At 32.6% G+C, this 21,309-nt stretch overlaps 2 protein-coding genes and 1 long non-coding RNA gene across 7 annotated transcripts in view; 1 reads left to right on the forward strand and 2 right to left on the reverse strand.

Annotated features, from left to right (window-relative positions):
* The first annotated feature begins 414 nt into the window (after positions 1-414).
* Positions 415-5,260, forward strand: LOC105324332 (uncharacterized). 2 transcript variants are annotated; one of them, XR_010707485.1, is made up of 7 exons: positions 441-613; positions 1,103-1,240; positions 1,370-1,507; positions 2,731-2,786; positions 3,507-3,578; positions 3,729-3,774; positions 4,144-5,260. It is a non-coding gene; the product is annotated as an uncharacterized lncRNA (long non-coding RNA). The 2 variants fall into 2 exon arrangements; XR_010707477.1 differs by having other exon boundaries at positions 415-613; positions 1,370-2,786.
* A 709-nt stretch (positions 5,261-5,969) lies between these two features.
* LOC117687990 (uncharacterized) overlaps positions 5,970-21,309 on the reverse strand; it is a 28,837-nt gene continuing 13,497 nt past the window's right edge. The window contains exons 3-5 of one of the 3 annotated variants that reach the window (XM_066065768.1): positions 7,792-7,880; positions 6,973-7,033; positions 5,970-6,769 (exon numbers count right to left, since the gene is read on the reverse strand). In XM_066065768.1, coding sequence (XP_065921840.1) covers positions 6,656-6,769; positions 6,973-7,033; positions 7,792-7,880 — 264 coding nt within the window. In that variant the 3' untranslated portion in view covers positions 5,970-6,655. The remainder of the gene's footprint in view (positions 6,770-6,972; positions 7,034-7,791; positions 7,881-21,309) is intronic. The other 2 variants (XM_066065794.1, XM_066065754.1) reach the window with 2 other exon arrangements.
* LOC117685967 (uncharacterized) lies at positions 11,595-20,624 on the reverse strand. 2 transcript variants are annotated; one of them, XM_034460593.2, is made up of 13 exons: positions 20,521-20,624; positions 19,454-19,579; positions 19,178-19,275; positions 17,996-18,192; positions 17,277-17,394; positions 16,966-17,113; positions 16,522-16,694; positions 16,039-16,234; positions 15,738-15,815; positions 15,437-15,580; positions 14,946-15,142; positions 14,560-14,851; positions 11,595-13,433 (listed from the first exon to the last, which is right to left on the reverse strand). In XM_034460593.2, the coding sequence occupies exons 1-13, from the start codon at positions 20,560-20,562 to the stop codon at positions 13,098-13,100; spliced, it is 2,145 nt and encodes a 714-aa protein (XP_034316484.2). In that variant the 5' UTR covers positions 20,563-20,624; the 3' UTR covers positions 11,595-13,097. The 2 variants fall into 2 exon arrangements, with proteins under 2 accessions (XP_034316484.2, XP_065921731.1); XM_066065659.1 differs by lacking the exons at positions 19,178-19,275; positions 19,454-19,579 and having other exon boundaries at positions 20,521-20,617.

A 21,309-nucleotide genomic window follows, 5' to 3' on the forward strand; every position in this document is an offset into this window, starting at 1 on the left:
TACACTATGGCTAAACAATGTTGAAATATATCTATATATAATTTTATATCCTTTTTAAATTAAAAAAAAATGTCGACTTAAGTTACGCAGACCCAGAAAATGTAAATGACAACCACATATTACCGGTGACTCGAATGATTTGTTCTTGAGCTATTTATGTACCAATAAATAAACAAAAAATCACTGATACATGTATGATGAATTGTAAATAAATACATGTACAAAATCTAAATGCATTAAATGCAAGCATTGAACGGAAAAAAAGTACACGCATTCCATAAAATAACTTTCTACTTTATTTCCCAATTTAAATAAAGAAGCAGTGAAAAAATGTGATATCGTTTTTGGAGACTGCAGTCAATGATCACAAAATTTAGTTAGTCACATATGTAAAATGGACAAACTTCTATATTTGCAACTTAATTTATTAATACACTTATTTGTACATATAATTAAAATGATTTCAAACTTGTAGTGTGTGACAGAGGGTCGTATGGTTACGACTGCAATGAAATCTGTGGACACTGTCGTGACGTAAACCGGTGTTTTGTTATCACAGGAACATGTTTGACTGGATGTGATGCTGGTTATCAAGGGGACTTGTGTAAAACATGTAAGTGTTTTGTTTTATGATATACATTTCATTTAGCCAAAAGTATTTATTGCAATTAAAACTTTATCACAATAATGTTACAGTGTAAGCTGATTTTCTAAATGCACATTACTGCTGCCTTATTAAATCAATGAAAAAGACGTTTGCTTTTTTAAATTGTGTTTGAAAAGAATTTCTTAATAGATTACTGTTGTAGCTAGATAAGCATTAATTTATTGCTTTTCCCAATAAGTATGGATAAGTCGTAATGAATTTATAATAACATGTATGTACCCAGCTTGGTCTAAGGGGACAGACCAATTTCCTTCTTTATTGATCTGATAATCTGCGTATGTCTTATTGATATCAAATTTCTCAGATCAAGTTGCTGTTAAAATGAATATATATTTACTATCTAAATCAAATTACATATGAATGAATTCAAAACAATTAAAATGAATAATATTTCTTAACACGTTACATTTATAAAAATTACCATTTTATTCGTAGCATGTGACAGTGGGTCATATGGCTACGACTGCAAAGAAACCTGTGGACACTGTCGTGACGTAAACAAGTGTTCTATTATCAATGGGACATGTTTGACAGGATGTGTTGCTGACTATCAAGGGAACTTGTGTAAAACTCGTGAGTAGATACATGTAAGATAAATAACAGAAAAAAAATGATAAGTAATGCGTGTATTTTATTGGTACGAAGAACGAAACAGTAAATAGTGATCAATACTAAGTACGTAACACATTTGGTTCATGTCAGTTTGCCCCGTTGGATATTTTGGACAAGACTGTTCAGAGACATGTATCAACAGTTACACATGTGATGGCTGTAACGATGTCAGTGGTTCATGTGATTATGGCTGCCGTCCTGGCTGGATTGGATACTTCTGTCAAAAAAGTATTTTTATTTTCATACACATTTTCATTTAATTTTGAAATGTAAGCTTTGAAAACTGTCAATTTTCATCCAAACGTCCTTTAAAGAAAAGTTTAAAACATGATTTCGTACAAGGGGATATTTAAAAAAATATATTTTTTTCTGACATTTTATTCGTGTTAAAATATTTTTTTTAAATATTGACGGGTAAAATAAAACTGTACTATGACTTACCTGATTTGAGTACATCAGAAGCCAATGATATGTCCATTGGTAAGTATTTACACATTTTTTTCTTTTATTTTACAAAAGAAACAACTAGAGAAACAAACAAACACAAACAGAATAATACATTACAAAGCACACATTATATGGGGAACATAGTTGGAATTTGCGTGAATATCAATGCACATAAAGGCTACTCTTTTGTGATAGTAAATCAACGACACTATGGTAGAATTGTTTTTTGGGTGTATGATGCATTACATTACTTTGATATAGTTTAAAGCAGCTTTTGCAAAAATAATTTTTAAAAATCTGGTAAAAAAAAATAACCACAAATAACTTAATTTGTATATATGCATTACAACGAGTTGTCGCGTTATTGTTTGGAGAAATCTGGTATGTATGAAACAACGGGGAGTAATAGAAGTGCACGATGGGTAAGTGTTAAAATTTTGTCGTTAAAGAATATAAAGAACATTTTTTTCTGAATAATACCTATTTGGTTCAAAAGTAATTTTAGAGCTTTTGAATTTCAAGCCCTTGCGGTTTAAGTGTCTGTCACCAGCAATCTGCAGTTATTTATTTTAATTTAATTTTTTTCAAATCTACATGAATTAATGCTTCTTTTGATTGAACGTTGCTTCTTTGTTAATGTCTTTCACTCATATTTTAATTAAATATTGTTTGATTTTTAATGAAGAACGGTATTTTTATTACTTTTGAATCGTCTTTGATAAATTAAAAAAAATATTTGTATATTTATTTCATAACATACTTTTACTAATCTTCTCAATCTCGCGAATGTGGAGTTCCCAGTAGTATTGATGCACACTTTACATGTTTAAGATTAAGAAACTGGTCATCCCTAAATTATGCATACTATATGTTTAAGATTATGTGTAAGATTAACATGTTTTTAACTATGCATTTTGTGTGCATATATTTTTATGTTATTATTTATTTTTAACCCGAGTTTTCATTCTTCGTTAGCTTGAAATTTCCTTTGCTTGTATATTTAGATTTGTTTGTAAGAATCCATTTACATACGCATGACTGACGGAGCTTAGTCTGAAACGTAAGTATATTTAACTGCTAAACAAAAAAATGACAATAACAAACCGTCAATGTATCGCCTTCAATAACAAACTGTTATCCATATCTTTTCAAAATTGGAATGCATATCATAAACATTCGCGCAGTTTTAATACCGCATATCTGTATACTTTTTTAATTTACTTTTATTACAGTAAAAGGAGATAAATAATGAATATGATAAGCGACATTTAATGGAGATGTTATCTATCCAGAATCGACACTGTTGATTCCGTTGAAAGTATGTCATGTCATACTATTTTTGTATGTATGTAAGCATAGTATGATTTCACTACATAATCCCATGTATTCTATGCAAAAATGGATGATTGTTGAATACATAGAGACAATCTCACAGGAGGCATAATAATAGATAATTTTCTTTACAGATTTCTAACAAGGCTTCAAATCTCATTGATGTATAGGTAGTTTAAACTATTTTTTGGTATTTTTACGCCATTATTCATTCTATTTAGCTTTCGATTTCCTTCCTTTGTATATTTTGATTTGTTTGTAATAAACCGTTTTTATACACATAATTGATGGTGCTTACTCATAAACATGAATACATTTAACTACTACATGTATCGCCTTCAATATTAATTTATTATCCATATCTTTGAAAATTTGAATGCATATCATAGATATTCGCAATTGTTTAAATATCGTATATCTGTATTAATACCTTATATTTTTTTTACAGAAAAAAAGAATAAATGAAGCGACATTAAATTGAGTTACCTATCCAGATACGACACTGTTGATTCCCTTAAAAGTATGTTATGTCTAACTATTCTTTTTGTATTCATGTAGGCATGGTATTATTTCACTACATTACCCCATGTAAACTATGCAAAAATAGATGAGTGTTGAATACATAAAGACAACTCACAGGAGTCATAACAATTGATACTTTTCTTTACAGATTTCAAACAAGGCCTGATTATGGGAGCTTTGTATCTTGTAAAGGTGTAGGTAGTTTCTTTTTTACTGAATAAATTTGTGCATGAGTTTAAAAGAAAATGATGATTGTCATGGTCATATATTTTAATTTGTAATGTTGAGTAATATCATACGTGCGCGTTAGTGAACTTTTTAAAAATAATTCGGAACAGTTATAAAGGTTATATTAGTAATGGAACGCATACATTTTAATAATACGGTTCTTATGTGTAAAAAATATATGCAGAATATTTACATGTAAATGGGTATTATAACTGAATCTTTATATGTAAATAAAAGAGCATAAATAGTAAATATTTCATTGATTTTCTGAAATGCAAATTTGATTATATTGATATCTTATTTACTATCTCTAATGGAAACTCGATTTATTTCAGGTATTAGACGGACCCAAACGTTCTGATAGCTGAAGCAGACCAGGATTACTGGATCGTCGTTTGCCATTCCCATATCTTCAGCAGAGGACAATTCGTAGCGCATCTGACTTCTATCGTTTATGTTTCTGACATGACATGTGATATGGAAACATGTTTTGTTCGTGCCTGTCTTTACATCTACACGTACTCATGACTTTACATGTTCACGTGCTCATGTTTTTAGTATGTGTTTAACAAGACATTTTGTTCAAGAAAATAGCACGTGTCTTATTTTACCTGTCTTTAAGAAACCTGTACCTGTCCGCCATTACCTGTGTCCAAGAAACTTGTTCGTGTCCGCTTTTACAAGTGTTCAATAAACTTGTACGTGTCCGCCATTACCTGTGTACAAAAAACTTTTACGTGTGTTCAATTCCCTGTGTAAAAAACATTTGTACATTTGTCCGTCGTATCCTGTGTACAATAACATGTATGTGTTTGACAATACCTGTGTACAATAACATGTCCGTGTCTGACAATACCTGTGTACAATAACATGTCCGTGTCTGACAATACATGTGTACAATAACATGTCCGTGTCTGACAATACCTGTGTACAACAACATGTCCGTGTCTGACAATACCTGTGTACAATAACATGTCCGTGTCTGACAATACATGTGTACAATAACATGTCCGTGTCTGACAATACCTGTGTACAATAACATGTCCGTGTCTGACAATACATGTGTACAAAAACATGTCCGTGTCTGACAATACCTGTGTACAATAACATGTCCGTGTCTGACAATACCTGTGTACAATAACATGTCCGTGTCTGACAATACCTGTGTACAATAACATGTCCGTGTCTGACAATACCTGTGTTTGAGAAACTCAGTCCACCGTTTTAGGATGCGTCATTTCTCCATCTGACATTTCCTGTATACAGACATTTAATGAAATATAAATGTAGTTCCATTTAAAATAATGGTTTTCTCAGTTTTCTAATTTTGTTATAATTTAAAATCGTTTAAATTGTTTGCATCTTATATAAATTATATTTAAGTGTAAACAAGTTTCCATGGATTATTTTATATAATGTTGTTTTTTTTTTTTTATCATTTACCTTGAGAGTTTTTAACATTTACATTAAATCTTAATGAAAATCTCATTTTTCATTGTTTTGATATTTATTTAAAATTTGTTGACAAATGAAAGTTAATATTTTACGTCGACAATGTTAATATTATTTAAATATTAAAATGCATTCTTTAGTGAATGAACCCGCAAAAACCATTAAAGAACATATTTTATTGTTTATATTCCCATATTCCTTTTAACAAATTAATAAATTGATTGTAAAAAGTACTAGTAAGTGAAATTAACTAAATTACTGTTAAAGTGCATCAATACATCACTAAAAGAAACGGGCAAATCGTCTCCAATTGGAATTCGAGTATGACATTATTACGAATATTTCGTACAGTCCGTGATTTTTTATTAGATTGCTGAAGGTTTAATAGATAAAACGGGGCGTAAAGATTTCAGAACTGTCAGTTTGTACAGAACTATTACAATCAACTTCCTTAGGAAATAGAGGAAATCATACTTGGTGGATGGATATATTAACAAATATTTACATCTACCGAGTATGATTCTCTCTATTTCTTACGAAAACTTATTGCAATTTATAGCTCTAAAGAAACTGACGTGAATGAAATCAATCTACACGCTACGATAATTGATTGGTCGAAACCTACAGCGACCTAAGGAAAATAATTAAGTTAATAACAATTCAATTTTAGTTTAATTTAGTTGAATAAAAAAAAACAACAACTATCATCATATGTAAAATAAATTTATTTATCGGCTTCACACAGATAAATTTGTAAATAATGAAGTTAAAAACAATTTTATTTTAGTTTAATTTAATTGAATAAAAAACAACTATTCATTAGATTCTCGCAAATATATTTGAGTTTTCATGAATTTTAAAACTGGTTCCTGTGTCTTCATTCTCGGAAAAATGTGTACAGTATGGACTTAATGCAGAACTATTGAATTAAGTGAATGTCTATAAAAATCACAGAAACTTTTGACACGGGGTTAATTAAATATATCTGTGTCTTTGGACCAATCAAACAGCAAATTACAAAATTCACCGTGTTTTCTGTTTAAATATTAACAAGCAGGGCTCTTTAACGTCTTTCTAAGGAAGTTAAAACTAACAATTACGTTTACATATTTTTAGAAAGTCGTTAGATATAAAAACGGCATCGCCACATGGAGATTATCAAGACATATGAATTTGAATTTAAAAACAGAGTAATATATGCTAAGTTATGTTTCTCAAAATATATGTTGATATCATACTTTTTCAGACATCAAATTTATTAAACAATATATCAGTGCAATTCTTAAAAATCATCAAATTCTATTAAAGTCGAAAAAACACAATAATCACACAAAATGTAATTTTCAAACACAGTTATCTCTCATTGACCATAAATATTATTATTCCTTATTCCGTTTACTTTCTTTCATCTCCATACACATATTGGCGAGGTCCTACTGCTTCATGAGCTAGAACCTCCATTTCACTTACTGGTCCAGTTCTTTGAACTAAAGGTGTCACCGTATATATCTGTCAAAACAAAACATTGACAAACTTTACGGCAAAAAATAACTTAAGATAACTAACTTGAATTCGCTTTTTTGTGAGAAATAAAAGTCCCCGAATATATCACTTATTCAATAAATTCCAAATTTTGCCCTGATGATTTGGCACAGTGTATTTTTCATGTCTACTAAATCTTGACCTTTGATCCTTGTAAGAACACTGCTTACCGTTTTACTCTTTGTGATATCAACATCTTCATATCGTGGGCGTTTTTGTCGTTTCCATAGTCTGGAGAAAAATCAACGACAAAAAATTGTGTAGATGTTCATATTAAAAACATGTTTTAGAATATCTAATTTACAAAGATATATATCTTTTTGTTGATCTCAACAACACATTGAACGGTATATTTCTTTACCAATTAATTCCTTCCATACTTAAATGGACATAACGCACTGCATAACGCACTGCAAAATCTTAGAAACACCCGTACTCATCAATTCAGATTGTGAACTTTCACCTCAAAACATTGATATTTGCAGTGATGATCGGGGCATGATCTCAAACCAACCTAAACCCTCAAACCCTTCACCAACAGGTTTCCTTGTTCAGCAATCAACAACAGTACTTACGTTTAAAAGTAAGCAAGGGCGATGCTGTATTATTGAGAGTTGAATCAATTACGAACATTCAATGATTGTTACTGAAATGAAAACAATACTGCCATAGAAATTCGGCGGTCAGTCTCACATAGTGCGTACTGTCCATGGGCAAACTCTTATGAATTTTCTCGTGTTCATGAATATTTATTACTCTCAATTCACCAATGAGAAAGCGACACTCATTTGTGTTTTGTTGGTAGAAAAAGACACTTTTGTTATAAAGTCTTTGAACCGCTAGTTCTTTAATAGGAGTGTGGAGAAGCCAAACGACAAGGAACTCATAATTTTCATGAGAAGGAGAAACGTTTAATGAGTTGACCCACGGTCAGTAAGCATTGACTCACCGTGGGTTTCAGACGTTTGAATAATGTATACTTCACTTACTTTATGTCTGGGCTGGTGAGAAGACAAAACACTGGATATGTAACAGAAAGGAAAGCACCTAAACCAAACACCGCCATCAACGGCTTGGTCTGGAAAAAAACATGGAAAAGGACCCTAATTAAACACAGGCATCAATGGTTTTGATAACAAAAGATCGTAAAAACATCAACAAAATTCTTCTATTTTCATCGATTTTGGATGAAAAATTGCATTTTCAAAAACAAAGTTCAGTTAACATGAACAAAAGCTCCAGGCGGATTCGATCTGTGGTCCAGAAACCCAATACTTTAACCACTGAGCTACGACGATATACAAACCACTCGAACGATATGAACACTTTAAAAAAACATTTAAATCGCCATCTTGTGACGCAGTGTCTTAAAAAGTATAAGTGAAGGTGTAGTGAGGTACCTTAAGATAAAGATAACATTTAGATAGAAACGGACCATATATTGGCATGGTCGCGATTTGGATAGAAACTTTTTGTAATTTTATTCGGGGTTTTTTCAATTTAAATTTTAACGTTAATATGCTATTTTAACATATTTCTGGGTCATCAGCCGAATCTTTTTTAAAAAGTCGGTTGTCAAGTTATAAGCGAGATACAGAGTCCAGAATTCTCAATGTTTGTTAAGCAAATAAAGCTCGTGCCATGTTTTGGAGACATCTTTTTTTTTTTTTAAAGTTATGTGAAGGTTTGTTTCAGACACGGAAAGACAGAGATAATAAGTAAGGGATAGTGAGTGATAGAGAGAAAGTGTACATGTAATACATTACATGTAGTGTACCTGTAATACATTACATGTAGTGTACCTGTAATACATTACATGTAGTGTACCTGTAATACATTACATGTAGTGACATTACATGTAGTGTACCTGCAATACATTACATGTAGTGTACCTGCAATACATTACATTTAGTGTACCTGTAATACATTACATTTAGTGTACCTGCAATTTATTACATGTAGTGTACCTGTAATACATTACATGCAGTGTACCTGTAATACATTACATGTAGTGTGCCAGTAATACGTACATTACATGTAGTGTACCTGTAATACATGTTGCCAACGTTGTTCCACGTTGGTACTTTGTCCATACACGCAACAATCCGGCAGTTATACTTAGAGTGTATAAACAGAAAAAAATCATTTAAAAGAATATGACATTACACGGAATGGAAATAATTCATTGCTTGTCGTTCCAATTTCATCCAAAATTAAAGACATTGATTAATTTGTATTTTAATTTTAATTACAGGGACCAATACATAGTATATTTCCCATTTAAAAGGTGATTACAATAATATTATTTTTTAAAGTTCATTAAAGAGGAAGAAACATTTTAAATGATTTCCATCCGGGTTACTCTCTCACGACCGATCGCTAACATTAAGTTTTCCAGGTTACGCAATCCATAAGTGTCAAAGTCAAAGTCCATGATCACGGAAAAACGCACGATTTCGCACGTACTCAGGTACCGATGGGGGCTGATAAAAGACCTGAACAGATAATCCACAAACCGGGAATTCATTTGACTATATAAAGAATCGGCCCAGAAAAAAAATTAAAGAGCACTAGGATTGTTCTAGATTGTCGCATGGTGACAGCTTTTTTAAATATATATGCAAGAGTCAAAACTAGGCGGTTACTTAAATGAAAATGAAAGTACTTTTAGAAAGATATCAGTCAACAATGAATACTATAAAAGGTCTTCATATATATACTGACAATATATTATCAACTTAAAGGGTACAAATATAAATGTAAAAATATTAGTCATAGGTATCAAGTTTTGTTACTAGAGTATAAAAAAACATCATTTTTTTTAATTGTTGAATTGATATGATAAGATAAGACGGGGTATTTGTCACTTAAAATATTCTGTATCAACTTTGTGTTTTTATATAAATGTATACATGTATGTACACTGTTAACGATACAAAACTTAAATTAAATGACCGCCTTGCACACTTTATTGGCTTTTATGCAAAAAAAGGTTAAAAATAAAACCTATACAAATACCAGATCTTTAGTCTTATAAACAGATACAGCCAATCTATAAACCGTCTTTAGCGTAGGTACATGTATAACAGCGTGCATTGGTAGATAGCATGCATAGGTACGTGTTGATAGCATGCATAGGTACATGTTGATAGCATGCATAGGTACATGTTGAAAGCATGCATAGGTACATGTTGATAGCATGCATAGGTACATGTTGAAAGCATGCATAGGTACATGTTGAAAGCATGCATAGGTACATGTAGATAGCATGCATAGGTACATGTTGATAACATGCATAGGTACATGTTGATAGCATGCATAGGTACATGTTGATAGCATGCATAGGTACGTGTAGATAGGATGCATATGTACATGTAGATAGCGTGCATTGGTAGATAGCGTTCATTAGTAGATAGTTGCATAGGTATATGTAGATAACGTGCATTAAAAGATAGCGTGCATTTGTATATGTAAATAGCATGCATAAGTACATGTAGATAACGTGCATTAGTAGATAGCGTGCATTGGTAGAAAGCTTGCATAGGTACATGTAGATAACGTGCATAGGTACATGTAGATAACGTGCATAGGTACATGTAGATAACGTGCATTGGTAGATAGCGTGCATTGGTACATGTAGATAACGTGCATTGGTAGATAGCGTGCATTGGTACATGTAGATAACGTGCATTAGTAGATAGCGTGCATTGGTAGAAAGCGTGCATACGTACATGTAGATAGCGTGCATTGGGAGATAGCGTGCATTGATACATGTAGATAACGAGCATGGGTAAAGGTAGAGAGCATGCATTGGCAGATAGCTTGCATAGGTATATGTAGATAGCGTGCATTGGTAGATAGCGTTCTAAGGTATACACAGCTAATTGTGCCACGTACGTTTCACATATGTTGGAACTGAACACATGTGAAACATATGTTAAACATACGTGGCACACACGTGAAGTCAAACCATACGTTACACATACGTTGAGAAATACATGGTTAACATACGTGTGATAACATGCGTTCAACATCACATACGTTTAACATACGTAAGATTTTACATATGTTAAACGTACGTGAAACATATGTTTTACATATGTAGATTTCAACCACATGTTACACATATGTTAATAAACACATGGTTAACATGAGTTCTAAAAACCATATGTTACACGTGCGTTAATAATATGTTTTACATGTGTGAAGGCATGCATATGAATAACATTAAAATTATCTGCATGTGCGGATCTAAAGGGGAGGGGGGTCCGGACCCCTCCCCCCTCCTTGGAAATGAAAATACCTACATCATACATGTCTAAACATTGTATGACACTTTATATCATTGTAAGGTTAATTGATTTGCAAAACCACAAATAAAGTTACATGCATTTCCTAATATTTTCATCTGAAATTTCTCTGAGCAACTCCTATATTAATCATGGTTATTTTCAACCTTCATTCAATAAAATGTTTAGAAATTTGACTAATAAACCATGTTTAACATGGTAATGTCTACAAAATCATTTAGCATATTCTATACAACTGAAGTATACAGTTGGTGTATATATCATATAGGCCATGTGACGTGGTGAATATTGTTTATGTACACCCAAGAGTCGTCGATTGAATTCATTCGTTTCTATGCTTATTTCGGGCCATTTGTTTGATAAAAATAGAGTTACCTAAGAATATTGTAAAATATAACCGAGCTTAGCAGTCTTTCAACTTTCTTCTTTGGTATACCGGAAAATCCTCAAGACATAGAAATAAGAACAGGAAACCACAAACCTAAAAGTTCCGACTTTTTTTTTTAATTTTCACGCAATAGGTATCGATGATAATTATATACATATATATAAATACTTAAATTGTGAGTCAACAATTTAAATAAAAAATACCACAATGCTTACAATATATAATAATAGATACATGTTAAACGTTATCGGAAAAAGAAAAGCTCTTCATATGCAATGACAAAGTACCCCTGTTTCATTTTCACTTTACATCCAGAGCTCAACATGCAGTTTGCATTGTACAAAACCCATGTGCCTTTTTATCATGTGAGTATTAGCCTATCATAAATAATACCTTTAGAATAATATCCAGCTGATTGTTAAAAAAAAAAAAGTTCAAGCTGCGTGATCATAATCTGATTATATTTATAAACTGTTTAACTGTTTAATAACAGATGCGATGTAATAAATGCAATGTTACCTAGTAAATACCATGGAAAACAAACAAAGTTTTCATACAATTGGCTGCCAAAGCCTTACTAAGCAATGCATTAAATGCATGCATGTTTCAAGTCCTAGAAGAATATAGTTTTTAATTTTACATCTGAAATTAAAGTAGAACCAGCTTTTCAGAAATGTGTCAAATTATTTTTTTTTCATTTGGACAATTAAAACAACTCCTATATAATTTACTAAAAAAGGCAGAATATTCATACATATGCACATTTATAACATACAGTGAGCATTAATTAATTCAGCTTGATCACACTGGCCAAAGAATTCAAAGACCAAATTTAACACAATGAGGCAATTTTAATCTCACAAGTCAATCTATTGATCTGTTGATTTTCTTTAAATCAAGAAAAAAATCTATTTGGATTGAAAATATAACAGGCAATTTATACCCTGGTCCATATTGTTGGATATACACAGTGTTAAAAAATTTTATTTTTGCAAAATTTGGAGAGAAAAATGAGATAAATATCTTAATTAGGTATATACGGTAGACACAATCTTACATGCAGTAACTATAAATTATATACATAGTCAAATTATATAAAACAAATTTTACATTTTGGGCCTAGTTGGCAAAATATAGATATAAGTGCAGTATGTAGCAACCCTTTCAGTCAAATAAATATAATTCCCCATGATTTTGGACATACTTATTGTTTTCCTCTCCTTTTGAAAAAAAATCAGGCTATGCTACATGTACAATGTATGTCTTGTACAATGCTTTATCGGTAATTCAAATACATGTGATCTAAAATGATCATCTAATTACACTGTAATATCGTTGATATGCCCAAAACTTTAGCAAGAAAATTTATCACATCGTTTGAAAAAACAAAACGACTCATATATGAAAGCCACTGGAATTACCTTCATATTTATATTGAAAGATAACACTTAGTAAACTAAATATACAATATACCCGGTATGCATAGCAAAAGTGCTGCTTATATGTACGGTACTAAACGAGATGCATTGATGTAATTTTGCAGAAACCATTTCAAAAGTTGGACATGGACAGAGATATAGATTAACAATAATCACTATTAAAGCATGTAGAAATTTTTGAAAAAGTATGCATGGTCATAGTTATGATGCAAATGAACTTTTTTGGTCAGCACTTCTTCCTGCTCCACCCTCTCTGTTACACGAGTGTCTCGTATGCTGCATTTTGCACCCAGGCAGTCATGCATAACATTTAGTCTTTTAATGACTTTGCTTGTATGAATGGCAACAACCTCATTTCCCAAATGTAATTTTGGACAACCCAGTGAATTACAACTTGTCGAACATTCTGTGGCCTTTTGTATTATTGCCATCATCTTTGTAGGCCCTCTGGTAGGCAAAACTATGACGCCTTCTTTGAAAACTCCACAGCTCTCCTGATAAAACAGTAAGCAATACATATGGAAACAATGAATGCATTGATGACTAATTAATGCACAGATAACAATTTGTTCACATTTCCCTTTTTATCATGATTGAAATAACCACTGTGTATTTTTAAACAAGAGGCCCATATGACATGCCTTATCCGTCACCTGAGTAACTGCAGTGTGGCTTTTGCAATGTATATTCATGTGCATTATGATTAATAATGAAATCATTATTTTTAAATACTCGGGGATTGTTTAATCCAATAAAATTTCTTAATTATAAAAAAATAATTAAAATATTGTAGCATAGAATCAGTGACATAACTGAACAACTCTTAAGTACAAAAAATAAATATTCAGTTCCAATTACGCCACCCTATCCTTTTTAATCATTAGAGCCCTGCCCTAACACCAGAACCCCTGATCCAGGGGTGGTGAAATTAACAATTTTGGAAGAGACATTCTTCCACGTCATAATAATGTACTTATGTAAGAGTTCATCTGCTTAATGATCACGAGCAAAGGAGAAGATTTTCAAAAAGTTAATGCATTTTCACTATGTAATAATAATTAGAGCCCCGCCCTAACACAAGAACCCATGACTGAGGGGCCATGAAATTCACAATTTTGGAAGAGGCATTCTTACTCATCATAATTATGTACTTAGATCAAGAGCAGAGGAGAAGATTTTCAAAGAATTAATGCATTTTCACTATGTAATCATTAGAGCCCCACCCCAGTGCCAGAACCCCTGAACCTGGGGCCATGAATTTCACAATTTTGCAAGAGAGCTCAATGATTATTACATTCATGCCAGCAGTTTGACTGCTTGATGTCCAATAGTTAAGAAGAATATATTTTTTTTTAAATGGTGTTAGTCCCACCCCTCAGGCTCCAGAGGGACAGGAGCCATGAATTTCACATTTTAAACTTGCCTTCACCCATAAATGCTATATGCCAAATTTGGTTGAAATTGGTTCAGTTTACGACTGATGATCGACATACGACAAACAATGACATACAAAAACAGAGAGCAATAGGTCACCTGAGTGACTCAGGTGACCTAAAAATGAGGATGCTCCTAATTACTTCATTCTCCACAATCACTTTAAAATGTTATACATGTACATACATTCTCGCCTGGTGTCCCATACTCCACCCAGTCACCAGCATTGACCATTTCACCACCTGCTGTGATAGCTGATCCTCTCTGAATTTTGTCATCTGGAGAGTGATTGTCGGAGGTCAGCAGGGATAGCATCTCATCAGTCATTTTCTCAGTCATTGTGTGTCTATTTGACTGGCGGCATAGTTTTCGGACTGTACCATTTGGCATCTTTTTGTCTGAGGTGACTGACTCTCCCATAAATTTCTGTATCTCTGCCATGCCTCCAAACTGCAGAGCATGTTCTGAAGCATTTTTCCTGCAATAAAATATTTCTGCTACACCATTCAACTTAAGTCATAAGTCCTTTCAATATTCGAGTAACGGTAAATTAAATACTACCTAATACTAACCATTCTTCAGACTCCTTAAAATATCCCCCAGACAAAATATGTTGGCATATTGTATGCTTGGTAAACTTGATACAAGTGTCCCTGCTACGTGCCTTCTGATTCTGAAGGAAGATTTGATCCCTTATGGTGCCATGGTTTTTTTCAAAGGCATCCTCTATGTAAAATTTAGGGGGACCATGTTTTCTTATGTCATCAACCTATAAAAAACAAATGTGTTTAATATATCGGTATTTGGTAAGAATCATGAGAATTGCATCAAATATTCTTAGATACATGTAATTGAAAGTCTCAATCTAATTATATAGGCATCAATCATTATTATTAGAGCAATGTATGAATAGAATGCTTATTTAGTATATTTAAGATATGATCTGATTTATTTCTCAGCTTATGAACACATGTATTCTAATTAAACAGGTCTTCCATTAGCATTACACTCTAATTTACACAAGCATTCCATATATTCTTTAAATAAAGTTTGTCTTTCTTACAATGTGAAGAAGGAGATGTGACTTTGCTTTCCTTTGAAGTTCAGGTGTATGAACTTTGATATAGGAGAGATATTTGTCAATGGTTGACTGTAGATACTGCAGATCATCTTCATCAAAGCTCTCACTATGCAGTTGTAGCTGAATCTAAACCATTATCATAAAATCAAATTTCATGTACATTTATGGCTAAAGGGAGATAATATATGACAGACTGATACATGTACTATATAGCTTGCTTGCAGAGCTTAATTGGCACAGGATGATTAAATTCCAAGAATCAATTTTCATAAATTGGATTTACCAATGACAAGCAGGAAATCATCTTTCCATATTTCTGTGGAACTCCAGCAAACATCATGTTGAAAGGTGCAATCTGCAACTGTTATAATCATAAATATAAAATAATTGAGACAATATGGATTGTAAATTAACTCGATCAGTGTATACAATTTTGGAATGGTTTTTTTTCTTCAAATATTTATATCAGGTTCTCAAACTATTTTTAACAAAGATATATTGTCATTGATATACGATGACAAATATATAACCCCTTCCACCCTCCCATTCCTAAAAAAAAGCAAAACAAAACAAGGACAACTTACATAATACTTAAAGTCTTTTCCTTGGCGACTGTGCATGTATTTGAAGAATTCAAAAAATCTGCCACCAGGAACAACAGCATCAAGATGTGCAGACATCTTCTTTAATGTGTTGTTGTCCACACTGTCAACAATATATTTGACAAGGTGTTTCGCTAATCCCAAAGGAATTAAATGGAGTAATCCAACAGGAATGTCACTATTATAAATAGAATAGTTGAAAAACAATGCTGGTTAATTCAAATATGATGGCTGAAAAAAATATGTGTTCTTTATAGAACAATAACCAACACTATTAATTATTATCAACTAAGTTATAGATGATTTAGTGAACTTTATTTTATTTTCCATACACCCGCAGACAGAAATTTAAGTATTTCCATGAAAATCCACTCAAGTTAAAGTACAAATTTGATACTATATTCAGGACAACTCTTATTTTGCAGATACTTTGGAGAAAATATTAATTATTTTATATCCATGTACCTGTGAGGATTTATGACATCCCAAAAGCAGTTGTCATGCTCTTTTATTCCCTTTTCTGAACGAAGTATTTGCTTGTCCTTCTCCAAACTTCTCATATTCAGGATATTCAATGAGCGTCGTGTTTCATCAGGCTCTCTTTTTTGACAAATATGGTCAAAATTGTCAGCATCTGCCTGAAATAATCAGTTAAAATCTTAACTCTTGCTGACTTAGTTTAATGTTTGCATATTACCACCTAATGATTAGTAATTATCTCTGGATAGTCATATCTAATGATTTTCTGATTTCTGTCTTAAAATTAGTACACAATAATTATCCTTATATTCTGCATCCTCATACTATCCATGAGATACCGAAAAGACTTGTAATTGTAATATTTATTATTTTTAAAGTTGAGTATGACAGCTTTGTCCAAAAAAATGTGTAAAAGTAAATGCAACATACAAAACACCTAGGGCAATACTTCTTTGCCGCTGCTCCTAAATGATTTGCGCAAAAAGACATCATAGCATAATCTGCCACAACTACATCAATGCATGTTTTAATGGTGCATTCTTGTCCCATTTCTGCATCAAAGGCTTCAACCTCTTCCCTAGAAAATTAATGTATCATACATGTATTTTACAGTTTATATATTTAGAAAAAAAAGATACTGGCCTTAGTTTACAGATTTATCCTCATAAAATTAAGAATTTTGAAAAAGAACTTTCACCACAGAAAGAGAATTATATAATACCCAACAAAATGTGTCAAACCTTTCACACTCCAATATGTTGTCAACCACTAACTGGCCCAGGTCCATAATTTCTACTTTCTCTGATGCTCCAACAAAGAACACAGAACTTTGTTTCATTCTTTCACACAGTGGTAAACCTGAAAGTTGTATTTTAAAGCAAAAGATACTTTTCATCAAATATATAATTTCCCTATTTCAAAATAGCTTGGTCATCACATTTTGAGAGAATCCGAAGAATTCATACTATTATATTTAATATCACAAATGAGGTGTTTAATAATATACCAAAACAAGCATGAAGAGATTATATATAAATATTTACATTTGCAAATATGCTTCCTTATATGAACCTATAGAATAGCTAAGACGTTCAATTCTGTATGAACTTTTTCATGACGTCACAATGATCATAGAACCCGCTTATCGCTTGTCTTATTGTAAACTTAAAATCTCAGTAATTTCAACAGTTCTAAATGATTTGTCTTTTTTGAAGGTAAATATAAGTAATAAACAGCAAAATTTGGGCGTCACAGGATTTGATCATGTGACCAACCAACAACATATCCATGTGAACTCTTTAAATTGCTTTTTATTACTTAATTAAAAAGCAAATGAAAAAGTTCACAAATCACTGAGATGCGATATCACATAGTTTATATTGTTTTTAATTTTCTATTCTGTTGGTTTCTTATCAGGGAGCATATTTGCAAATGTAAATATACAAAAATGTACATGTACCTGAAAGTTGCATTTGGATGCAATGTAGAGGTAGCCACCTTTTACTCCTATGGGTTGAAGTGTCATCCAAAAATAAATTGATTGGCATGGTAACTGTGGGAGGTATCCCATCTTCATTCACAGGAAAGTTTATGCCATTCCTCCACTTATCTGCATCAGCAGGATGAGATATCACACCTGTTTGACTGTTCGGTTTCCTATAATATACATGTTAAATGATACTTCATGTCATTGTTTATGAGTATGAGTTTCAGTTAGCAGGCACGGTAGCAATGTTTTTGAAAGTGATTGAAAGTGGGGGGCCGGGGGGGGGGGGGGGGGGGGGGGATGGGGGGGGCAACTCATAAAAAAAATCTTGACAAAAAGAAAAAGGAGGAACTTCCCAAAATCCTAACCGGAAAGGAGGGGGGGGGGGGGGGGGGGGGGTAAGCTTAGTCTACATTAATGTAATAAGTATTTTATTCAAGTATATAAATACATTGAAATGGATTGAACAGCAGGCACAATGCCTATTTATGTTCTCTCCTGTAGTAAAGGTATAATATGAGTAATTATATAATTTTATATAAGATATATATACATATATATTGCAATGGAATTTTGTATAATAGATTAATATTATAAATAGCATTGGAAGGAGGTACAGTGCAAAAAAATAAACAAAACAAATAGCTTATGATAGGAAAATGAAAATAAAAAAATAGAAAAATAATGGTTAATTGCCAAGGTTGAAAATAAAAAAGTATATGAAGTGTAGGGAAAAAATGAGAAAGAAAAGAAAAAAACATGTAATAAAAACAAAACAAAAATTAATAACAGAGTAGAAAAAAATGGAAAGTTTGGGGGGATTGGGTGGGAGGGGGAGGGGGAGAACAGTCTACATTGTACATATAACTTAATTTTCTTCTTAAATTAGTTATTGTTAATGGTATTTCATATCAATATTTACATACCGGTACTCCTTGGATAGTGGAGGGCGACTCCATGATCCTTTAATTTTTTATACTTGTATGTAAATTTTACACAAAACAAAAATCTATGCTGCCCCTGATGCTTTGTCCGTGTTTAAAAAAACTTACAAGTGAATTAAAAATCAAACCTAAAACTTTGAGTAATTTTTAAGGGGTTTAGAAGAAAATTAAGTGTATACATATCTGCATTTAACATCAATGTTCTCATTACCTGACAATTTTTGATGACACCTTTGGATTTGAAATGAAAAGTTTTAATAATTCCTTCGGTTTTAAAATCCAAAATGGAATGCTGTTCTGGTCTGTCCCCTTAAAAAGATTAAATGACCTTTTTATAATAAGGTATATATACGCCATGTTGGATTCCACAAATTATGTTATGTATAAGAGAATCTCATCTACTAAGGTATATATATATTATATTAATAATTTCATAAATTTTATATAAACCAATTCATGTAATGTTACATGTAAACTATGTGGATACCTTTGTCATCATATCCTCCCAATTCAAATTCCCAAACTGAAGGTTTTTCAGTTTAAGAAGAGATGGGACATCAGGAACACCCGCTTCTCTCAGGACGAACAACAGAAATTTGACAATTTCTTCACTCTACAACATTTTGAATAATGATTTACAATTTATTTGCCTTTCAATTTTCAAAAAAAAGAACCTCATTGTTACTATAGTAATTATGTTTTTAATTATATTCTGAAGAGCTTCACTGGCGTGCGACCAGTTCTTGCCCAGTACCATTTATTGCAGTACATTGTGACGTCATTTTATCAACACTATTACTTATTAGGTTTGTTACTGACTGTTTAAAGAAATTTGTGGGGTCGGTAAAGTCCATAGAAGGCGAGGCGGAGCCGAGCCTTCTATGGACTTTACCGACCCCACAAATTTCTTTAAACAGTCAGTAACAAACCTAATAAGTGTTTTGTTTTGTCGAGGACCTAAAGTTTGATATGTAAACAAACGTTTGTGTAGAAAATCAGTTCAAATAACGTTACGTCCGCCATGTTGCGCTATAAATTTTGACGCTTGCCTTTTAAAGAAATTTGTAAGGCAGCCATGTGACGCGTTTCATCCAATGACGTCGCGACATTTTAGTCCGAGGCAAAACAAATAAAATTATAGACGAAAAATGACGTCACATTGTACTGGCAAGAAATGGTACTCGGCGAGAACTGGTCGCACGCCAGTACAGTACCAATCAATTTTTTTTAGGAGAGAGAGAGAGAGAGAGAGAGAGAGAGAAAGAGAGAGCTGGCCGTTGAAAGTAAAGTTATTAATTGGAAATGAAATAATCATAGAGTTACGAGTTACAAGTATCTAGGATTCTCTTGAGTTCTTTAGCATTCTCTGTTAATTTAGTAGGACCAGAGGGAGAGAGAGAGAGGGAGGGAGGGGGAGAGAGAAAGATGATGATAAAAAGTACTGGGTTTGTTAATTTTATTACATATCAAATAAAGCAAATGTCCATGAAATAAGGTGTGTACATGCAGGTCTATATGTGAAGGAGGATAATGTGCTTATATAATTAAACTTACCACAGGATGAGATGCGGAACTCATAAAAATGTAGCACAACATTTCAATCTTTGATGTGAAGGGACACCAATCTCCCTGGGTTTGCGAATCTGATGTTGTGTACGATCTAGTCCCTGGGTTTGCGAATCTGATGTTGTGTACGATCTAGCATGTCCACTGTTGGTTGTTTCATTGTTTTCATGATTGCTAGGCCTATACTCATCGGACGGTAATTCAGTCTCGTCTTCTGACAGTAGAAGTTCTGCGGAAGTTTCTTGGCATTTTTCTGAAGATACGGTATCCTCTGTTGTCGGAGAATGCTGCTCATTTTGAAGAAATACCATATTTTTATGTCTCTCAGATTGTATGTGCCGGTGAAAAAATGCTTTTCTATTTGTTTGAAAATTGCATACATTGCAATTCAAGTCTTCTGCGGGATCCGCGCCCGCCATCATTGTTTACATTGGTTTCACTGAGAACCGTAGGGGTGTATCGTAGCAATTTTCATTGACGCACTATTGCGTTTACCCAGTTACGCTTGAAAAGGAGACTTAACAAATATTGTAAACGTTATTAAATATAAAACACAACAAGTGATATATTTTATCGGAAGTGAGTTTTAAATAATGCGCAAGTCGAAGATACACGACTACAACATCCCTTACGGACCCCTTTAGAAGCAGACGTCATAAGGGAAAATCCGAAGATGATAGACGCATTTGCGGTGAGCTGTGTTTGACGTGTGTTAATGTATTTGAAAATGATATTTACAAATGGTTTGTTTGAATTTATGTATTTTTAAGTCAATGT

Source organism: Magallana gigas, chromosome 1, assembly GCF_963853765.1.
Source record: "Magallana gigas chromosome 1, xbMagGiga1.1, whole genome shotgun sequence".
Lineage (NCBI taxonomy): Eukaryota > Metazoa > Mollusca > Bivalvia > Ostreida > Ostreidae > Magallana > Magallana gigas.

Coding starts and splice junctions, on each gene's coding strand:
- LOC117685967 (XM_034460593.2), bottom strand. CDS start 20,562: ATGTTGTGCTACATTTTTATGAGTTCCGCATCTCATCCTGTG. Junction 17,395..17,995: donor CATCCAAATGCAACTTTCAG/GTACATGTACAT, acceptor TACAACTTTCAG/GTTTACCACTGTGTGAAAGA. Junction 16,235..16,521: donor GATGTCATAAATCCTCACAG/GTACATGGATAT, acceptor TATTTATAATAG/TGACATTCCTGTTGGATTAC.